The sequence below is a fragment of the Alosa alosa genome, chromosome 5, assembly GCF_017589495.1.
Source record: "Alosa alosa isolate M-15738 ecotype Scorff River chromosome 5, AALO_Geno_1.1, whole genome shotgun sequence".
In the NCBI taxonomy this organism is placed as follows: domain Eukaryota; kingdom Metazoa; phylum Chordata; class Actinopteri; order Clupeiformes; family Clupeidae; genus Alosa; species Alosa alosa.
This window is the reverse complement of record NC_063193.1, coordinates 19,779,043-19,801,928: the sequence shown is the minus strand read 5'-3', so window position 1 is coordinate 19,801,928 and position 22,886 is coordinate 19,779,043. Positions and strand designations below refer to the sequence as shown.

The window sequence follows — 22,886 nt, the reverse complement described above, 5'->3', positions numbered from 1 at the left end:
TGATATACCCACTTTTTGTGCCAAACTCCGACAAGCTGTCAGTCCTCTGGCGGACCGAAGAGGCAACTCAAGGAAATGGAATATGCTCCTAAGCAAGTAATCGGGGGAGGGACAGGAGAATAGCACCTTTTAACTCATGCGAGGCAGAGGACGGCAAAAGGCTCAAATTCAGGGAATAAAAGATAAAAATAGCAGCCGTTAAACGCCAGGAGGGGTGTCAAAGGGCAGGAAATAAAAAAAAAATGAAAATAATAAACAGTAATTTCAGACCTTGAAAATGTTTTGACCCCCCTCTGGGTGGTAAAGAGAAAGAGTGGCCTCTAGAGATGGAGAGAGAGAACAGGGTTATATTATTTTAGCAGTGGGTGCATTGGTAGACCATGTGCTTATTTGTGGCTGTTAGTGAAAATTTATGTGCAGTCATTGCGGGAGTAATCTTAAGAGATATAAAAAGTACATAAAGTGCTTAAATGGTAGTAAAACTCATGGAGCAACATCAGGTCGTGCCTTTGTTATCTGATGGGGGAGAGAGAGGGGTGGAGAGAGATGGAGAGAGATGGAGAGAGAGAGAGAGAGAGAGAGAGAGAGAGAGAGAGAGAGAGTGAAGAGAAAAAAAGTAAACCTTGAAAGACTGTCTCACTGTCTTCTTCTCAGAGTGCTGCTGTGTCTCCACTGTGCTTTGTTGCTAAGGTAACGTGCTGCTGTTGGTAGGCAGCTCTCTGTTGCTAAGCTGCGGGTGATGGACAGGAAGCGCCGTTGCTTTGCGGTCTTGTATGCTTGTGCACGTGGGGCTGTGGGTGCGGAAAAAAATATTGCAAAGATGATGATGATGAACAGACAATTAAAGCTGCAGTTGGCAAGTCTGACAGATTGAGGGGATTTAGACTAAATTTTGAATGTTTACAACTCTCGTGCCCCTTCCCCACTACCACCGAGCACCCTCTCATCGAGTTTGTGTTCGTCAGTGCGCACCAGACTGCACCAGACTGTGATTGACAGTCAGATCTCACACAGCCCTGCTCTGATTGGACCAGAAGAACCTGGAGCTGTGGATTTTTGCAAAACAAATAACAGGCTCTAGGTGGAGGTAGAAGTGTGGGGTTTTTTCTAAAACCGGCTGATTTATGTTGTTCTGTCGGAGTATAGTGTCGGTTTCAGTGAATATGATCAAAATAATCTTGCCAACTGCAGCTTTAAAACATAGGCGCGTGTGTGTGTGTGTGTCTGGGGGGGGGGGGGGGGGGCTTGGGGGTTGGGCAAGAGGCTGTAGAAACATCACTCCAGTCAGTGATGTCTGTGTCATTATGACCATGGTTCTTTTTGTAGGTTTACATGAACATCAAAGACAATAGATATATGCAAACATAGGTGGCAACTGTCGAACCACTGTTGTCATAAACTGGTGCCATTTTTTCTCCCCTCTTTCATGTGATATGAATATGTAATGATACATCAAAGGGAAGAGCAGGGAAATGCTAATAGTGATCATAATCAGGGCCATCATGGAAGGCGCCTGATGGGAATTTCTGCACTAATAGCCCAACACAAAAGTGGCAAGCGGAGAGCAACCCAGCTGAGAGCATATATTAAAACTGATAGATGCCAGACCGGGGCACCGGTACACGCCATCGCAGTAATAACATGAGACCTCCAACGGTGCAGGCTGAGAGCTGTTGACGGAGAGTCGAAACAGAAAAAAGGGGAAAGACAAAAATGACTCGGGGGCAGACATAAAAGACCTAAAGCAGATGGCGGTATTAACATGCATGAGGGCGCATCTAAATACGCCGTGAACCCCCTGTGGGCATCAACAAACCTGTGACAGGTATGAGGTGCGGGTACCAGGAGGAGTGGGGGCCTCTGCTGACTAAGGAATACAGTACTAAAGTGTGACATCACGTTTCCGTAGCAACCAATTTTCTGTTTTACACAAACCAAATTAACAAAGTGAAATACTGTTCCAGACCAAAGTTTTATAGAAAAGGAACAGTTTTTTTTGCAAATTGAAGCAATTATTGAGAATAGATCGTCTTCATTTAGATCGTCTTCATTTTTTATTTAAAAAAAAACTGAAACTAACGTGGTGTAAACCGCTGTCAATATGGTGCAATGCTTCCTAAATGCAATCATCAGTCAGAGTCTCATAGCCTACTTGCCAATTTTTTTTCAGGTTTGTAAATAAATTCCAATTTTTTTTTTAAAAAGTGTCTGAAGCCACCTCGGTTGACAGTAATAACATTATGTAATCAGAACAGATTAGGCAAATGTATCGTAACGTTATAAACTTTATCTTTCATACTAGCGCAAACTTTTCCTTTTAAAACCCTGGATAAATACATAAAAGCCTCGACATGTTTCGATCTAGTGATTTTCACCACTTGAAATTGATTTATTCTCGTTTTAAAAGGAAGAACACAGCGAAGCAATGGAAAATGCCATCTCTGGTTCGGGTTTTTTCAGAACAGAAAATCTGGTTGCCAGGACAATGTGACGTTTTCACTTTAGTACTTGATATTTGGGCTTTCAGGCACTCCTCTTACCTGTTCTTCTTCCTGTACTTCACTGGCATAAAGACGAGGGCCTGTGTGGCAGGCAGACCACCGCCTGGCAGCATCTATCTCGGAGCCTCTCCAGCCCAGAGTGTGGTCCATCGAAAACGGATGCTTTATTAAGGCACAATGGAACGCCGGCATTTGAAAAACAAAAAGGGGCTTTCGGCTCAAATTACCACCCACTTCAATCAACCAAGTAGAACACGCTGCCACTTCCTCCCTCTCCGCTTGCACTTCTGTTGCTGCCCAACCACTGGCAGTCAGGCACTCATGCTTGGTGGTGGTGGGGGGTTATCTTGTAAAAGCAGCGGCTCCGTCCATCAAACTGCCCATTTGGCCCGTCGGCGGTTAGGGTTTTGGCCTTGCCAGCCACGCTCGGACAGAGAGGCTTGCATCCCAACCCAACCCATCCCATCCCGCAGCTCTCTCCCAAAACTCTTTCTCTCCAGCTCCTTCTCCCTCTCTCCCTCCCAAACCTCTCCCTCTCACGCACTCTGTCCCTCTCCCTGCCAAACCTCTCCCTCTGCCTCTCCTCCCTTCCAGCATATATGAGAGAGAGAGTGGTGAAGCGGCACCCCCAGGCTTTTTTTATTTTTTTATCAGGCACGGTGCACTTCAAAGGTAATGGCCCAGAGCCATGGAGTGAATCTTAGGGCCACAGTCTGCTGACCTTAACTTTATAATGTTCGGAAATACCTGGGCCATGTGAGAGAAAATCTTTGGCTGTTGCCACTCGGAGCCATAAATCTCTTTTGCAGCTAGTGCTTAGTGTGATGATGACTGCTGCATACGCTTGCCTCGTTACCAGGTAAATAGTGCATTCAGACTTAAAGGTAAATTACAAGGTTGGCTTGGCAGCGGTACAATAAGCACTTAAAGTACTGACAAGACAGCAGGTGAGGAAGAGGTGTGAGAAAACAAGCCATTTCCTGTGGGATCTTTGGAAATGTCATGCACACGCACACAAGACAAAGCCAGCACTTCGGTAACCATGTGAGCAACACATTGTTAGTTGGGGAAAGACTTGATGTGGCCTTAAATCCCAAACAAGGTGAAAAGCAACAGCTTAACAGATTCCACAGGCTGTCCAACCTTAAACACACCTAATTAATCCACACCTAAGTGGTTAATGACACCTAAGATCAGCTGCCTGTTGACTAGACCGCTAAAGATGTTTTCATTGAGCCTGTCTTCCTCACATGTTGAGTTGTGGACAGGAAAATTGCGGTGGTCATATCTTCAAAACAGGATTCACTCGAGGGGGAAAAAAGTGTAAAAATGTATGCTCTTGGTGTAATATGCTCAAATCTCATAGATCTTAGTGCTCAACCCAAAACACGCCTGTGAGGCCCTAGCTATCTAAAAAGATACAGTTTGACCATGTAGAGCAGTTACTTAGTAACGGGACCCGCATCCCAATAGTAATGTTTCTGGTGCTGTGGGCCAGAGGGGCCAGTGGAGAAAATGAGCAATGACGGACTCATGCCTGATCTTAAGGGGCACCAGAAAATAAAAATAAAATTACATGGCATTAATCGTGTCTTTTGTAGAAGCCCTTTGTGTCTGAATTCCATGCTTTGAGGTAGGGACAGGAAGTGCAAGTTAATGGTATATTCTCCTCGATATATCTTTCCTGAGGACGGCTAATAATTAATGTCTTCCTGGCTTACCTCATTGTCCCATGGTCAGTCCTCAGTTAGTGTTGGGGTCTCTTACCTTAAGAAACAGGTACAAAAAAAATAAGAAAAGAACCTAAATGCCACCTGGAGAACACAAGGAGAGAGGCGGATAATGCAGAGGAAAGTCCTTTGAGTTGACGGAGTACATTACAGTCTTCTGAGTTGACAGAGTACATTACAGTCTTCTGAGTTGACAGAGTTGACTGAGACGTGAAGACTGCTTGTCCAAACACAGGCTTCCCATGACAAGCACTTCTGACAATCCCATCTACCATCACAAGTGCAGAGCGCTCTTTTAGCAAATTGAATTTGATAAAAACATATGCGAGATCTGCAGCATTGCAGGAAAGACTTGTCTGCATCGGCTTTACTGTCCACTGAGAACCGCACTGCAAGACCAGTGGCTTATGGGGATGTAATCACAAACTTTACTGCAACACTACAAGTGAAGTTTTAAGACAGCCCCATGTGTTTTATTATTATTATATGGGTGCGTTCCTGCAATCGGCGTGTTTGTGGCTGGAAGGTGGGGGGCTTTTGGGTAATCGAAAGAAGGGTCTCGTCAGCCCTGGGTGTCGCCATGAATATTGTGTCAGGAGAGCACCTGCAGACCTGCTAAGTAATTAAACCCGAGGCAAGTAGTAGTGGTGGTAGCGGCAGCGGCACAGCCAACCAAGTCAGGAGAAATCGGCTCTTTAGCAGTCTGCTAAAGCCTCCCTGTCAGAATCAATCTCCTCTAGTTATTGTGCTGACTAATTCTTCCGCCTAGCTCCAAGGACTCAATTACCATGCACTTTGCTGAGGAGACTCAGCTCTTCGTGGTGTCTGGAGTTAAGTTATTTTGCCCTCAAACGGGTGGGGGATAAGTGAGCGCCTCTCTGACACTAGCAGTACATTTCCGCAATCATTTATTAAAGGACACCCTTTATCCTTACGTGAGGAGAGGCCACAGGATGAACTTAAACCTCCCTAACCACCATAAATGAGATGGAACCACTGTAGGCCTTGAAGTGTGTACAACGTTGGGTGATATGTAATGTAGCCTTAGCATTTGTCATCTTTTATTTGTTTGAGACCCCATAGGGAATTGTTACTCTCATTTTCTCGGCTCTGTTTACAAACAAGAAGTTAAAGTTCGCTCGGCACGGACCTCCCTGTTCACGAGTGCTGCTTCCTTATTTATTTGATTTTCGAACAGAATCAATTGTGCGGGATAGGCACAACTTCCCAGCGCTGCACCTTTCTGTATTTTTCCATATTATAGGTTGTGCCTTTTGAAGATGTGAAGGAATTGAAACCACCCTATTCTTAGCTGATTGATTGGTTTTTAAATCCAACCCAAACTGATTTCTGAAGGTTATTTGATGGATATTCACTCTTTTCTCTCTCGCTTTGCACCATAATATTGCAAATAGCAAGTTATTGAATTCCCCCCAGAGAAGCATTTTCATTTGCTTGTTATGTGGAGGACAGAGAAATCTCTGGATAGATTTGTCAGCGTGGGTGTAATCAACGTTGTTAGACCCCGAGTCTGACTGAATTTTCAAGTGATGCTCTCGAAAATTGTGCATGGACACAATTTTCAATGAGGAACACTTGATGAGAGATTTGTATCAAACTGTGCAGCCAAATGATATCTGTGATGGTAATCCCCGATATGGTATAATGAACTGTGTCCTTTGTTCTTACAATAATGAAGTGTAATCTTAGTCATGGAAGAGGATCCTCTTGATATTTGCAGACCTGCTGAATTTTCTTTGATGTTTGCCAGAATTATCTCCTCATACTATGGGATCATACCTTGATTTAATTTTCAGCGTAAAAACGTTTGTCTGCAATCATCCTGGAAACAATTATTTCGTGGTTTCAAAATATGAGATACAAAGCACTCACTGAAACGACAGCTTTCTACTGATTCTCACCTGTGTCAGTGAGTGAGCTACCTCACTACCTGTGAGCTCCTAACAATCGGTTTCTAGTGTTGGGTGACCTGTGGTATGCTGTTTTCTTACTCCATGTGATCGGCTGAATATTCTCTGGGAAAATGACAAGTCTGCCTGGAACACTCACACACATCGGATAACTTCTTTTTTCTCCTCAATTCCTTTTTTTTGTCAAGCCGTTGCGGAAACCATACAGTACTTCACCTATACTTGTTAGTTATGTCCTCTTGTGCTTTTATTGCACATTTTCACAACTTCCCACCACTATCCAGTCTGTCAAGAATTGAAAGTTATTGTTTAGCCACACTTACTGTTCTTTCTTTGGAGGCCTTTTTTTCCTTGGTTTCAAGGCACTTGGGGCTGTATTTTGCACACTGGCGCATGGCGTAAAACTCGTTTTCCACCCGCGTAAAGTTTAATTAGATATTTTGCATGTTTATTTTTTAAACAATGCGCCCAGGGGTGTGGCAATTAACAACCTAGGGAGGGGCCTGGCGCATTGTCTAAAAATCGCTATTGTACACCTGGTCAGAAGTCTATGGCGAGTTGTTTATATGTTATTTTAAGAGCGCATTGTCAACAGTCATATTGACAGGTGCACCTTCTATCATTCATGAACGCACACCAGCACACGTCTATGCAAAACATTACAAATTGCACGATTACAGTGGGAAACATAATTAGAATAAAGATATTACGAAATACTGTACATCTCATGATGAGTAGTTATTCACCATCATTTGCAAATTGGTAATGACGGTTAAAAGTGATTAGGGGAGAGGTGAGAGACATGTATGGAGCACAGCTTGAAGACGCACTGTCACGAGATATAAGCAACTCCTCTGCAGGATAAATGTTGTTTTATTCAGTCATTTGAGCAATATTAGGGTAAGTGTTGCTTTTTCCAGCCTATGTTTTCGATGGTAACCCATTGTCAGTCAATAGTAACTGCATATAACTGTCTTGTCGTTGACTGACACCTTGGTGAAGTTAGTTTCACTTTGCCAATGAGTTCAAATAATAGAAGAGTGCAAATGCGTGAAGGCTATGCTAGGTTTTAGTAAAGCATGGTTTAACAATGACCATTCCATACGGTCTCGCAAGCAGCCTCCTTCAAATGTGCCGTTGAATGGCAAAATACCGATGCATTTATTTGACATATCGCGCTTTGCGTTAAAGGGAATGACAGATGTCAATCTCATTGATTTAAATTATGTTACCCCCCAAACACACCCATATGACTGATTAAAAAACCTAGGAACACCTTGTTGCGCCATGCGCTCCACGTTTGATAACGAAACCCCTCCCAATGTGAACTGGACATCCTACTAAATTTAAATAGACTTTTGACGAGTGACGATGCACTTTAGAATGTCATGATAGGGCCCTTGATATATAACACATTTAATGATTCAAATGCAAATGTGTGTATGTAAAATCAAAGAAAAAATCTTAATTGCAGTTGTGTAAGGGGAATATTTGAATTAGACACTTCTCTCCCAATAAAGCTTGCCTCGTGTTGTTAGTCTGATTAACAAGATTACAGTCTTTGCTCTTGATTATGAGTAATTAGTTGGTGATTCTGAATTTCAAAGACTGTAGCAGGTGAAGGTATCTGACTGCCAGAGAGAGAATGAAAACAATTAGCCACTGCATGTTTTATTGGCCTGATAGTAGGGATAGTGTTCCATCCGAGTAGTTTAAATGCAATGTCCTGGACACTTTCATGGTCGCTCCACTTTATTAGGTGAAAGGAAAGGGGGGACAACTGATTTAACTCATTGTTTGTCAAGCTTGATTGGATCAAATTGTAAACATTGCTTGTATTGATGCTGCCACGTAGCATGCCAAGAGGCCAGTAAAAAAAAAAATCTTGTATATTCTGCTCTTGGCAATGAATGAATGTGATCCAAGGAGCTCGATGTTTTCATCGATGTTTTCGTTCACCTGTTACAGCATATCCGCACTGCACCAAGCCGCAGTTGAGAGCTTTCTGGCCGACTGCTCTGAGGTGTGTAACCAAACACTGTTGCCCCCAACCACCCCCCCCCCCTTCCCCCCACATTCAAATCAATATGGACAGAAAAAATCAATTTTCTATTGATTTTCCTACCTACAAACAGTTTAGAGGGACATTCTGAGTGTCTTCCACCAACTCTTATCCCTCTAATGAACATGCTTAGAGCAGAGATCAGTGGAGAGTGACGCACCCTAAATCAGATTGAGCAGGAATATAAAGAGAATAAGCCCAGGGTTCTCTCACAGACCTTGTGCTTAGTTTTGGCCCTGACTGCAATAAGTGTAACAGCGTGCCAAGTCATCAAGATGGTAATTTAAACCCTATATTGTGGTCATGTGAAATGTTCTATTGATGGAGATCAAAGTGAAATATTACTGTTTCAGCACTGTTGCAAATTGCAGCACCTGAGTTGGCGAAATGTATGAGGTAAAAATAATGCAGCATCCGCCTTAAGGCATAGCACTGTGTTTCATTGATCACAAAGCACATAATGTTATATTAAAACGTATAATTAGAATTACTGGTATAACTTCCAAATTCTACATGTGTCCATAACTTTCATTTGGCCATTCAGCAGACAGTTTTATCGATAGTGACCTAAGTGAGCCTGGAAAGCATCTGGTTCATTTGAGCTGTACTAGAGTTTTTAAGGAGTTGGATCCCATGCCAGGGGACCTCGGCAGCGCAAGCAGCATGGGTACTTCAGTCCACCTCCGGGGCCCCAGAAGTCCATTTCTCTTAGACACAGAAAATGTCTCATGCACAAGCTGTCGCCCGGCTGAAACACACAAACACAAACAAACAACCACAAACAACAAAACAAAGGTCTGCAGGAACGACAGAAAGCACATTTTCGCTCCTTCTGTGTTGTATTTCCCCTGGTAAAGAGCTTATTTCATGTGTCTTTATGTGTGTGTGTGTGTGTGTGTGTGTGTGTGTGTGTGAGAGCAGGGAGCTGAGGCCCTTGTCATCACTGCTGGGGCGGGAGGACGAGCTGCCGGGGCTGGAGGCTCTGCCCCTGAGGCTCATGCAGCAGGACTGCACCGCCGTCAAGACCCTGCTGCTGCGCCTGCGCCGCACCCTGCAGGAGGTAACGCCCGCGCCACACCCCACACGCCACACACCCTCGACACACACACTGCGCCGCACCGTGCAGCGCAGCGGGACATACACACATCGCTTACAGGTGTCACGCACAAGTGGAAGCATGGATTTCTCTCTTTCTCTTCCCACTCTCTCTCCCTCTCACTCTCTCTTTCTCTGTTTCTTTGTTTCTCGGTCCATCTCTCTCTCTCCCACATTCACAGACACATAAACACAGACACATAGACACAGAGTTATAGACACAACTGCACCTATCCATTACTTACTTACACACACAGACAAACAAACAGTACATAATTACATACCTAAACAAACAAACGGTACATATATTACATATACAAACAAGCAAACAGATCATGCAGAAGGCCCCTTAAGCACACTTAAAGGCATATGGCTCACATCACATGCTATACATTGTACTGTAGCTTCAGTATTTACATATACTGGTATCCAGCGCAGACAGACAGAGGCGTCCTGTGTGAATCTCAATTTGCTAATCCCAGCCTCAGGCGCTACACAAACATGGAAGATTAGAGCATAGAGAAGGGAAACATGCTTTCAAGTTAAAGCGCAAAAAACTTTGGGTGGGAGGATATATTTGCTAGAAACTTCATACAAAAAGAATTGTCCAAATTTTATTTTTGCCAGAATATCTTTGATAGTGTGTGTTAGCTTGCATGTGCAGTATGTGTGTGTGTGTGTGTGTGTGTGTGTGTGTCCTTTTGTCTGTGTGTGTGTGTGTGTGTGTGTGTGTGTGTGTGTGTGTGTGTGTGTGTGTGTGTGTGTGTGTGTCCTATTGTCTGTGTGTGTTTGTGTGTGTGGCTGTGTGTGGCTTTGTGCTGCACTGCTCTGTGGGTGCAGGAGAAATGTCTTGACCCTCATCTTGCTTCTCGCGGTGGCTGTGGTGTATGTGGGGGTGGGGGGAGCGAGTGGAAGAGCGATGCCAGCCGGCGTGGTCCTGATGCCATGTTTAAAAAGCAGCCAGAGAGCTCAATTTAAAAACACAGTGGTTGTTTGGCAACGCCTCCGCGTTGCATCCCTGATGTGTCGAGGGCCTTCTTTTCCGACCGTGCGCCGCTCCCAGATCTTATTTTGGCACACCCGTTCTCTAACTTAATTTGCGTGGATGCATAACGCCCTAAAATGAGGAGCCGCAAACACAGAAGAGCTTTCATCTCAGAAAACATGCAACCACACACACACACACACACACACACACACACACACACTTACACACACTCACTCACTCACTTCCCAGGTGGCAAACAAATAATCTCCATTTCATTTCACCCAGGCTTCATTTCAGCTGATCTTGGCATTAGCGCCTCTGTGTCAAAGCTGGCTCACAGATATTTACTGTAGCTTAAAGCAGACGACACACTGGCAGATCTGCTCGCCCTGCCTCCAGTAGTTTTTGTTTGTTTGTTTGTTTTTGTTTTGAAAGGAATTAGGGCCTATTTTCCCGCTTGAATGCAATGTGGAAGCGTAGCTTTTCGCATGCAATTGAAGTCACAGCCACCTGTGTGTGCTTCCAAATGCTCACGATTTCCAGGAAAAGTAGAAGTTTTCTCTTTAGAAGTTGTTGTGCTCTATCAAGTCATATGTTCTAGCTTTCCTCAGACTTAATAAACAAACAATAGCATGGCAGCAGAGGGAGGAGAAAAGAAAAGAAATCCTCTTGATTTCCTCCTGTCTACACCTCTGTCTAGACAGTTAATTGGAGAGATCCTAGAGAAGTAGCTCATGGGTGGTTTTGCCTTTTGGCTGAGATGGGTTAACCTAATCCAACAGGGGAACATTGCAGGACTGCTTCTCCCAAGCCCAGACTTGTAAATTATGCACGAAGGCCCATTCTCCGGCCACACTCTCTCAGCAGTGTTTTTACCAGAAGTGAAATTGTAGCCTGAAAACTTTTGAGGAGGCCAAATAAGTGGTACGCAGGCTGAATGTTAGTCTAAAATGCTTGTTAATGTCATTAATAGATTCATTTTATCAGGCGTAAATGTTTGGTATTTCAGTAATTTAATGACATCCCCGGGTCAATTGATGAAAATGCTATTTTCCGATTTAAGGTGTGCTTAGTGTCGACTTATTGTTTCATTTGACTAGGGGCTCTTTGTGCTTCAGGTTAAGAAGTTTCAGTGTATCTGGCTGCGTTGCAGGAAAAACAAAAAAACCGAAGCAGTGGTGCCCACCAAGTGAAATCTTTCTCTTCGCTCAACAAAAAGTTGCAAGAAGAAATCTGTTCTTGAGCTTTTGGCAAAACACAACACAATTTTTGATTGTGCCATTGGTGTTCTCATCTTTGATCACTACAAAAAAATACTCCGGAAGTATGGCGTATGAAGGAGCTGGTTTACCAAGCGTGGGGCATTGACTGACTACAATCAAAAAACAACAGCTTTGTTGTCTGTCAAGTCCATAGCATCTCTGTCTGCAAAACAACACAGAGCTTTCAACCAGATTTCCTAAATGAACAGAACTGTCAGAGAGATGTCTTCTTTTGTCTTGGCCCCTTAAAAAACGCTGTAACCTTCCCTGTAAGGGAGCCCTGAGATAACAATTACAGGCCACACGGAAGGTCTAGGGGGCAGCACACAGCAGAAGAGTATGAATATTAAAGAGAAAATTGTTTGCCCTCTTCGCTGACTCCGCGCTCTCATTAAATTGCAAATGTGCACTGCCTTCCATCACCGTATGTAAACCACTCACTAACAAGAATTACAATAACTTGTTACTTCACTCTGCATTTTATTGCCTGACCCTCCTGATATTGAGCTCCCTTGCTTTATTCTCTCTCCGCCATTTTCATCTCTGTCTAATCCAGGAAGGAGCAAAGCAGGGTCCTTTTAGACTGAAACTTGGATATGAACAGATAGAATGCCACAGAAAGTAATCACATTTAAACATTAGAGGTCATTAAATGAGCTTCGCCACCCACCGCAGGTAAAACTGTGAACGAAGTTGGTGTCTTAATATTACTGCCGCTGCACCAATGTCACTCATCCATGTGAAACTTGCTGCGTGTGGAGCCTCATATGACCCATAAGGAATGAGAGCTTTGCATCCCTAGGTGGATGTGTCAATAACAAGTAAATAGATATTTAAATACAGATATATTAGGAATTGTTATGGTATGTTGGCCACTGTTAACTCGTCGTGACTCATTTGTTGAGCAGTACCACCTAGTGAATTAACGTCAATGCAAAAGTCTGGAAATTCACCACTAGACAATGTTTTGTGACACAACACACAACCATCCAAAATAGTACAAACGTTTGTCACACTGAACCACACTGCACATTTTGTATGTCCACTGCACTAGTATACGCAGATTTTGTGTGGAAACACCCACATGATCCAGGAAAACCCCATATTTAATCCCTCAGATGCCATGCTCAGTGGTGAACAGACAACAAGAACAGCACATTTACTGGGAATGTTGCAATATGCAAATATATGCAAATTCGCTTTGAACTTGGAATGATGTAAAAATATGAATGTTGTGAACTAGGAAACAAAATGAGGATTGACGGCAAATGCTATGTTTAGTCATACGTAGTGGTGTAGTACTCGAGACCGGTCTCGAGACCGATTTCTGCTTTCTCGGACTCGTCTCGGACTTGTTCCTTCAAAGACTCGGCCTTGACTCGGTCTCGGACCACAGTGGGAGGAGAAGGACTCGTAATTTCAGACAGAGTCCTCGAGACCAACGCATTTTTTTATGTTCATATAAAAAAACACACAACACATAACAACAATAATAATAAAATGCAATGTTGACGGGCATTATTTGAAAATGACATCCCATGGTGCAATGCAAAGATACTGCCGTCTGTAGGCCTAATTAGGCCAGATTATTAACTGGGGTGATATTAAATTATGAATATGAAAACTGACATGTTTTTATGGTCTTGGTCTCGACTCGGTCTCGACTGCTAAAGGACTCGGTCTCGACTCGGACTTGCTTCCTCAAAGACTCGGTCTTGACTCTGACTCGACTGTATTTGAAAACCAACGGACTCGGACTCGACTCGGTCTCAACCCTTCAAAGACTCAGTCTTGACTCGGACTCGGCATAGGCGGTCTCGTCCCCATCACTAGTCATACGTATAAGACGTTTTAAGTGAACTTTCATTTCTTGATAATTTCTTGTTTTTCATCTGAAGTTGAACAGTAGAACATGAACACCATTTTTAGTAGTCACAAGGGTAGTGTGGGTGGGTGTGTGTGTGTGTGTGTGTGTCCATCAGCCCATGATCCAGAACAAAATAGGTATGAAAGCACCCTAAATCATTACTATGGTGCTGACAATAATGTATTCAGTCATACTGTATCATACCATACAACTGTCTTACACTGTCCTGTTACTAAGTATATTGTTATGATAATAAATTAAATGAGCCCTTCAGTGAATCACAAATCCTGACATTTTGGATTCTGAGGTTTTGCTGCATTTTTTTTTTTACAACAGCCCTCAAATAGGCCCTTAGTGTGTGTGTGTGTGTGTGTGTGTGTGTGTGTGTGTGTGTGTGTGTGTGTGTGTGTGTGTGTGTGTGTGTGTGTGTGTGTGTGTGTGTGTCGGGGGTTTGTCTGCAGTGGTAACATTTCCCTTTATGACCATAAGACGGCCATGTAGGTTAGCCATTGATCAAAGCTGACACATTTAGGACTTGCTTCCATAACTTAAAATATCTTAACTGTAAAGCATCGAAAAACTGAGGGGTTTTGCTGCTATTTTTCCTCACAGGAAAAGGTGAAGTTTTCTGACTTTGTTTGGCCCGAGTTCTTTTCAATGCTTGTGACCAGTATCATCTTTGGGACTACAGTACCATTTGCACTTTGGCTGGATGACAAACCTGGTTTGACGTGAATAATCCACACAATCTAACAAATGGAATGAGAAAAAAATAATTGAAATGGAGATCACGGTATCTGGGAGAAATTTTTTTCCAAGTAATTTCAGTAGAACTGTAATTGGGTATTGTTATTTGAAATATCTTTACTCAATCAAAACAACACAACTGCAGTTTCACTGATATTACCTGAAATACACAATTAAATGGCATGACTTTTTAATGTTTTAAAAACAGAGATATAGCATTTTGGAACCAAACTCTTCAAATGTTCTTCATCAATCACTTATATTTATGCCAACAGACCCTTTGACCTAGATACTTTCACAGTTTTCTGGCAGTATGTAAGCTTGCATCAAGTTTACTCTGGCTTGAGAATGCAGATGTCTGTCAAGTTGAAAAGAATGTGCATTTGCATGTAACTGTGCCGCGTCTTGTTTTACAGAGCACTGACACCAGTCCAGCCAGTAGCCTCCACTCCCTACCCATAAGCCCCTGCAGTGAGAAGTCGCTCCCCTTCAAGGTAATTGCATGATACGGTTAATTTCATTACAGCAGATTACCTGTGTTTCAACGGTCTCTTCAACCTCTTTTTATTCCTGAATTGCCTAGTTCTGATAGAGTGTTTGCCAAAATGTGACACCCAGGACCTGAGCCTCTGATTTAATTGTATCCAGGGCTTTGATTAAAGGATGTCTTTGAAGCACTATGTACTCTTCTCAAAAGGGGGCCACAATAGAAAACGATTGATGGTTGACAAGACGAACCAAGCTTCATATAGAGGCAGAATGAATGATAAAGGAATCCCTTGCATGGTAGCCCCTCCACAAGTGGAGGTTGATGCTCACAGAACAGGACAGTAAGATTAGCAAAATACAATGGACAGCTTCAGATCACTGAACCCAAAGAAAGAACCGGAGCACACAAATATATGTTTTTGTTTGCACCAAGTAAAAACTTCAACAAGTAAAAAGTCAGTTGTGTGTTGCTTTTTTGTTCTTTGTATTCAGTCGTCTGAACTGGCTCATTGTATTTTGCTCAATGACCCTTATTCATGACCCTGCTTGATCATGGCCGGGCCTGCTGCTTCTGAACAGAGCCTGCTCCTTTCTGCGCAGCGAAGCTAACTTGAGAGAGACACTCTCAACAATAAGCTGTCAGTGAATACGTCTTTACGCGATTATGGACTCTAATCCCCTAGAGATACCGCTCCATTTAAATAAAAAAAAAGTGTTACTGTTTTAGTTTTTCAGCCTAGTAGTTCTTTTTTTTTCTTTTTTGTCGTCGTCACTGTGCAGATTAAATTTTTTTTTTGTCATGCGCTCGCTCTTGAGTTTAAAAAATCCTACGGCGTGCGATGGAAACGAGGTCTGCCACTGTGTCCTCCTTACTGACCTACATGGAGCAGGGCGACGCAGCTCCAACACCAGCAGCCTCCGTCAGCGCCGCCGCAGCAGAAGAGAGGCATGTGATATTCCTGAGGCCGTCCTGTACGTACGCGCCTCCACTCTCTCCGCACGGAGCCAGTGGAGCAGGAGCTCAGAATAGGAGCCCATGCATCTGACATTGTGTTGGATGACAGGGAGGGATAGAGGATGGGAGGGAGGGAGAAAGAGAGAGCAGGAGAGGGGAAGAGAGAGAGAGAGGGAGGGAGAAGGAGAGGGGGAGCAAGTGGGAGGGGCTCTGACTTGTCCCTGCTGTTCCAGAAAATCCGAGTTCTTTTTAAAAATAAAGCTGGCCCGGTATCCACCTGAGACGAAACGGTGTCATCGCGCGTCCTACTTTGGTCCAAAAAACTTCTGTTTAGTGAACACTTGTTTGCGCCACGTTGTGTAATTAGCGACCGTGGAAAGACACTTTACCGTGGCGGATTTCGCTTCAGTTAAGGCCAGGGTAACTGAGCTGCTCAATGCGCGACCACTCCTTAGGAAGGTGATTAAGGTATCAGAGAGCCTAGCTTGCCCATCCCATCCGTCCCTTGATGTAATGAAACATGGGTGTTTCTGCTGTCTTGTTTGAAGGGGAAGAGTGTTGGTTTTTATTTATCATGGTTTGCTCAGTCAGCTCAGTTATGCGGGAGACTCGTATCATTTCATTTTGTTTAGTTTTATCCATTTGGACCCTAGAGGCCTCAAAATTCACCATTGAAGAGATCAGATACATCAGACACATACACGATGTACCATCATGGTACAAGTTTCTATCAAAGCACGTTCTTCATTTGGAAGACGCTTCTTTGTAGCATGTAGAATCTGAGCATCTCGAGGCTTCTTCCTCCCCTTATTTGCTGCCCATTGATTTCTTTTTTTTTCTGTCTATGTAGGGAACTCGTCTTGTATGTAACACACAGCTCGCTGCCTTTAATCTCACCACGAGCCACACAGGATGAAACAAAGCACGTTGGAGGCACGTTTGAAGCCGTCGGGTGTTCTCTGGGTCTTCTCATGCTGTGTGTAAAGAGGGTGTGTGTGCGTTGGTGTGTGTGTGTGTGTGCGTGTGCATGCATGTGTGTGTGTGTGTGTGTGTGTGTGTGTGTGTGTGTGTGTGTGTGTGTGTGTGTCGGGGGTGGACTTGTGGGATCTGCGCTTGGCTCCACCCCACGTGTGTGTGTGCGTGTGTCTTCATCGCTGTGACTGTGACCCGCGCAGCCCTCCCGAGGTCCTACATGCTAATGTGGAGATAAAGTGCCTCTTGGTGAACATCTATAATTAAGATATAATTAAACGTTTCCCCCTGGGCTGGGAATTAAGGGGGGGGCGCTATATTTTCCTGTTTACTCAGTGACCTCTTCAGGACATGACTTTCTGATAGGGCAGATGCTGTGGCTTTATTATGGAAACAGTCAAACACGGATGTCCTGTACATACTTGGTGGCAGGCCTGTACAATATGCCTGATTTAATTTTAATGCACTTGCTCATCAATAAATAATGTAGTCACAGAGACAATTGGATGTGTGTGTGTGTGTGTGTGTGTGAGAGAGAGAGAGAGAGAGAGTTGAGGAAAGAAATACACAGATTCTGAGGGGAAAGAACGCTCCGGATTGCTCCTGCTCCCAAGCAGCTCCCAAGCTCTTCAGTACTTTGAAACACTAACACATCTCTTGGGCCCATCGTCAGATTTCTCATTTGGATTCTAAACTCTCGCAACACCTCCAGCCCTCCAGTATGGGATTCCAACATCTGAGGTCTGCATCTGAGGTCTTGCATTGTGCTGTCTGAATACATATTCCACTGAGCTTATATTATTTTGTTTCTGTGTCACATACACACACACACACACACGCGCGCGCGTTCAGTCTACCCTGACTCAGAGTGCTGTTGGTGTGTGAGTGTGTGTCTGTTCAGCTTGGCTCGCTCTGCTGAGTACATCCAGTGAGAGTGCCTCGTGGCGCCGTGTGGATATGCTCAGCTCCCGTGTCTCTTTTCTCTCTCTCTCTCTCTCTCTCTCAGTCCTTCAGAGCTGCCCTTGGAGCAGCCCACAACAACTATGACCCCCACACCCCTTCAATACACTCCCCCACCCACCACTCCCTCTCGATCTCCACTCACCCCGGTTTGCTTACAAATGAAGGTCGTGGGAAAATAGGGCTCACTGACATGAAGTTTATGGAGGAGCTACTTTAATGTGCAAGCACACACATATACACACAGGCAAACATACACACACACACGCACACACACATGTGCACACAAGCACACACACTCTCAAACGGACCAATACACATATCACACCCTGTACACCTTCAAATCATATTTTTATTGCCCTCCTTTCTTCTGACCTGCAGGATAGGCTTGTGGAGCATGGGGTGGTTATTTACCTGTTTATTTATTTATTTGTTTATTTATCTATGGTCATGCCTGCTCTCGGACTAAGGTTCTGCTGTTTCTCCACAGGACCCTGTGAAGGAGGAGGCCCAGGCCACGGCGGCTCTGCAGCAGCAGCTGAAGGAGAAGGACGAGCTGATCCAGAGACTGCAAGCCCAACTGGTACGACCCGGCCTGACCCACATCCACATCCTATATCCACCTCACCCACATCCCCACCATATCCACCTCGCCCAAATCCCCATCCCATATCCACCCCACCCACATCCACATCCCATATCCACCTCACCTACAGTACATCCACATCCCATATCCACCTCATCCACATCCCATATATATATATATATATATATATATATATATATATATATATATATATATATATATATATATATATATATATATATATATATATTAGGGCTGTCAAAATAACTGATTAATTTCGATTAATAAGAGAGAAGAAAACGTGCTGCCTGGATCATTGATTGGAACATTTACTTTTAAAAAATGGCCTGATGGTGTTGATAAAAATAAAGTGTCGAAAATAAAGTCCTCTGCAATGTCTGCAGCAAGTAATTTTCGCATATCACTGGAGTTCATCAACTCTATAGTCGCACATCAATGCAAAGAAATAAGTGTTGACATTGTGTGTTAATTTATTTTCATTGTGTCCCCTAGGTTATATCTGTGGCCTGAAATACCTTGTATGTGAAAAAAAAAACTTCCCGAAGCACTGTTGAATTTATTTCCTCAGCATATATTCATATGTCATAGATTATATATCATAGATTATTATGGCCATTATTTGAACAGTGAAAATAATAATAAAAGAGTTTTTGAACTTAATGTCACTAATGCTGATTATTCAATGATTCATTTGAATTTAAATATTTAAAATACTTTCACAGCAAAAATTATATATGCGATTAATTTAGATTAATTAATCAAAGAGTATGTAATTAATTAGATTAATTTTTTAATCGATTGACAGCCATATATATGTATATGTGTATATATATATATATATATATATATATATATATATATATATATATATATATATATATATATATATATATATATATATATATATATATATATATATATATATATATATACTTTATTGATCCCTAGGGAAAATTCAAGGTCACAGTAGCATACAGACAACACACACACACATTCAATAACAGCAGAAAAAGTAATTAAAAGTATATAATTTAAAAAACACAACTAAGCAATAAGGACTGTATAAGATAAAGAATATACAAAATACAAGTTATACTAAATAAAACTGAATCAAAATCAATTCTAAAAAAACAGTATCCACATAGTGGGTGAATAATCAATCAGGTGCGCTTGCAATGACTTAAGCAGGGACTGAGCCTGTGGTTCTCAGTGCGTAAGGTAAGGTGCTCTGTGTGAATGAGTGTCATGGTGATGGTGCAAATGAGTAAGTCAAACAGTGCAACAGTGCAAGAATAAATTCTATATATCTATATATAAATAACTATATTAAGAAAGGTATGTGGCATGGAGGGAGGGGTTGTGCATATGTGCTAATACAGCACGCAAACAGTGAGGCAGAAGACAAATGTAAAGTGACTAGTGGACAGACAGTTCAAGACATTGGAGGTGGTGAAGAGGTGGTGAACCTCACCCACATCCACATCCCATACCTTATCCACACCTACCTCACCCACATCCACACACCGTTCATATCCACTACACCCACATCCTGAACCTTATGTAGCCCCATGTCATCGACCCCCCTCCCCCAGGTCACCCCCTACTGCTTCTGGGTCCCAACTCAACCTGCCTCCACTTGACCCAACCCATATCCACATCCACCATATCACCAACTTCACACAACTCCAGTTCCACCCCCCTGCCCCATCCCCAACCCCAACCCGCTTCTGGGTCCCCTCTTGGGTCAGACCACATCAAACGTTTCACTTCCCCTGGTCTGTTCCCATTAATTGCTTCCCTTGGAGATTCCTCATTACTGGTTCCCGTCACTAGAGTACTGAGTTTTCCGTTTGGCTCCGGCAGATAAGCCATCGGTACGGCAGCTTAGAGCGTCTGGCTGTGATGAATATGTAAAATAGACCAATGGACCAGACTACAGTAGCTTATGGGTTCCTGAGAGGTGGCGAGGGAACGGCACCACTGGGACAGTGTAGGGAGAAGGACTGGGGAAGAGGGATGAGAAACAGCAGAGGGAGCTGATGGTACCCAGAGGAGGAGGAGGGATGGGGGCACATTTGAGAGTTTTGGATTTGTTCTTCTTCTTTTTAATGCCACATAATTTCTTCCTGCGCTGCTTTTTCACCAGCAGATTTTTTTTTAAAAGCTTTTAAATCAATTTCATTACTTGGTTCTCCTCTCTACCCCCCTCTTGTGGAGATTAAAGAGAAGAAGGAAAGGTTGACTTCCGGGGTGGAAAGCTCACTGCTGGATTTGCGCTTTCTTCCATTTCTCCCAACGCTTTGATCCCATTTTGAAAAAGCAACCAAATAAATAAATCATGGTCAAACTGTAGGAAATCGACTAGCCTGTGACCACAGAGGCAACACCATTTTCCTCCCTCTGACAGTTAATTTAATTTACTGTTCTAAGTAATAAGTGTTTTGTTCTTTCAACTGCCTGTAGTGCTGAATTCATTCAGAGATTTCCTAATACATCATTGGCGAAATGCATAAGCTGAATACGCCATTCAAAGCTCATTGTATGAAATAGCTCTCTTAGTCTCTCAGACATCTTTGTTGAACTACTGTTGTGTTTGGTTTTAAAAAGCTTCACATGCAGGGGCTAATGCAGTTAGCATTTTTAGCATGTCTGTTGAGACTGCAGGGCACTGTTACCAGTGGACCAGCAGCAAGTCTTGGACAGACAAAATGCTTATTACCAGCCCTAAGGTTTATCCTTTGGATGCAAGATTGTAGAACTCCTTCTCTCCCGCAAAATGGTGTGTGGGCTCGGCTCCGAGCCTGTATTGCTCACATTGCATAGAAGGAAATCCACACCATCCGAAGCTCAATACATCAGTATTTTACAGTCACTATCTTGGTCTGAGGCTTCACCAGAGCTTGTACCACTCTTGGCAGCATTTACATTAATAGTCAGTGTAAGTGTCCAAGGGCTTTAGTGACCGTGTGCTGTTTGCCAGGTAATTTCCATCCAGGGCATGAGGCCTAATTCCCTGGCTTCTCCTAGCAACACAATCTAACTGTTAGAAAACTGGAGATTCTGTTGGACTTTTAATGTTTGGACACTACCCCGGTGTTTGGAAACTCTCCATAACGTGCGGGGGTTCACTTGAGAACAGGATCTGTGCAAAAGAGTGACGTCTATTCCCTACACACAACTATTTGCCAGTGTGGGACATGTGCTCACTGTTGCAAGGGGTTTGACATCCCTGTGACGGAATTCAGATTAACTGAACGTCAGCTGCCCACATCGTCTCAAAGGAGTACTCCGCAGCCAAGAAAGAGTGCCCCACTTCCAAAGAGAGCCGGTGTCTCCAGGCCGAAATAGTATTCTGGGCTGATGCAGACGTGTTTGATCAAAATTATTTCAAAAGGAAACAGCCCATCATGGGAGAGATGGTCCATTTGCCAGGCCAAGTCTGGGACCTACTTTATATGATTTGGGTTGCTATTCAGGATATGAGGTGGGGCCATGGCTTTTCATTATGGTTAAGATTGTGCACAGAACCACGCTGTTTTTTTCACTACACTTGCAGTATCATCTCATAATTAAGCGTTTCATTTTTTAAAAAAAAACGCTTAGCTGTATTGAGTGTGTATTTCTGTTTGCAGGAGACTGTCCAGACTGCCCAGAAACCTCTTTGCCAAAAAGCCGACAGGTCCACACAGACAGATACGGCAATGCCAGAGGTGGGTGCCCATTACATCACCGTAAGAGCTCTCTTAAGGGTATTGATAATGCTCTTAGACCACCGGATGCTATTGGTGGTATATAGCTGGTGCTTAATGAACTTCCCAGTGTGGTGCTTTTGTTTGTTTGTTTGTTTGTTTGTTTGTATGTATGTATGTATGTGCATTGCTGTTTGTGTGTGGGTGTATTTGTGTATGTGTGTGTGTGTAGTAACGCCATGATGAATGGCCGAGTTAATCTGACTCCTATTGTATTCTTCCCAGAACACTTTGGTAATGTTATTTAGCTTTGTTTTGATTTTTGAGGTGACTTTCTGAAATGTTGAGGAAAGCGCCTCAAAACAAGGGCAACACCATAACAACAGCAACTGCAGGAGAGTAAAATGAAAAAAGAAATCAAAGCTCCAACAGCTGGAAACATAATTTAAAGGTGCCACATTGTACACCTCGTCATAATCCTTTGTGTTCCAGTGCTGGCCGAATTCTCAGTACATTCGGTGAGGACACAAGGTGCTGCATATTAACACCAGCATAGTAATTCCATGAAGCCAGTGGAAGCACTGTGTGTGTGTGTGTGTGTGTGTGTGTGTGTGTGTGTGTGTGTGTATATGTGTGTGGTTAGAGGGCCTCTTTCTCCCGCCTCTGCCTCTTCTGCTGCTGTTGATCCTGCTGTTGCTGTTGCTGCTGCCGCTGCAGTGGTAGCGGCTGCTTATTTGTATTTCTGTCACAGACGGTGTGTCTACCGCTAAGCGGAGAAAAACGCCCGGAGAATGTGCTCATCATCACAGCCCCCTCCACCCTACCCCACCCCACCCCACCCCACCCCACCCCGCTTCCCTGTCTCCCATACAGAAAAAAACGCCTTTCCACTAGCCCCTTCTTATAGGCGAGCTCTCTTCTCTCCTCACCATTTTAATGGCGCTCCAGCCTTTACTAGCGTTGCGAAAACATCTACAGAAACGACCCAACTGCCAGCACCATCTCCGCTAATGTGTTTTGCGTTTTCCATC

The 22,886-nt window shown here is 43.5% G+C and overlaps 1 protein-coding gene across 5 annotated transcripts in view; it reads left to right on the top strand.

Moving 5' to 3' along the window:
- The window catches only part of ccser1 (coiled-coil serine-rich protein 1), a 77,246-nt gene that overhangs the window by 24,570 nt on the left and 29,790 nt on the right, over positions 1-22,886 (top strand). For 4 of the 5 annotated variants that reach the window (XM_048243748.1, XM_048243749.1, XM_048243750.1 and 1 more), the window contains exons 6-9: positions 9,146-9,284; positions 14,600-14,677; positions 18,050-18,142; positions 21,799-21,876. In XM_048243748.1, coding sequence (XP_048099705.1) covers positions 9,146-9,284; positions 14,600-14,677; positions 18,050-18,142; positions 21,799-21,876 — 388 coding nt within the window. Of the gene's footprint in view, positions 1-9,145; positions 9,285-14,599; positions 14,678-18,049; positions 18,143-21,798; positions 21,877-22,572; positions 22,641-22,886 lie in introns of those variants that run through there. The other variant, XM_048243751.1, reaches the window with a different exon arrangement.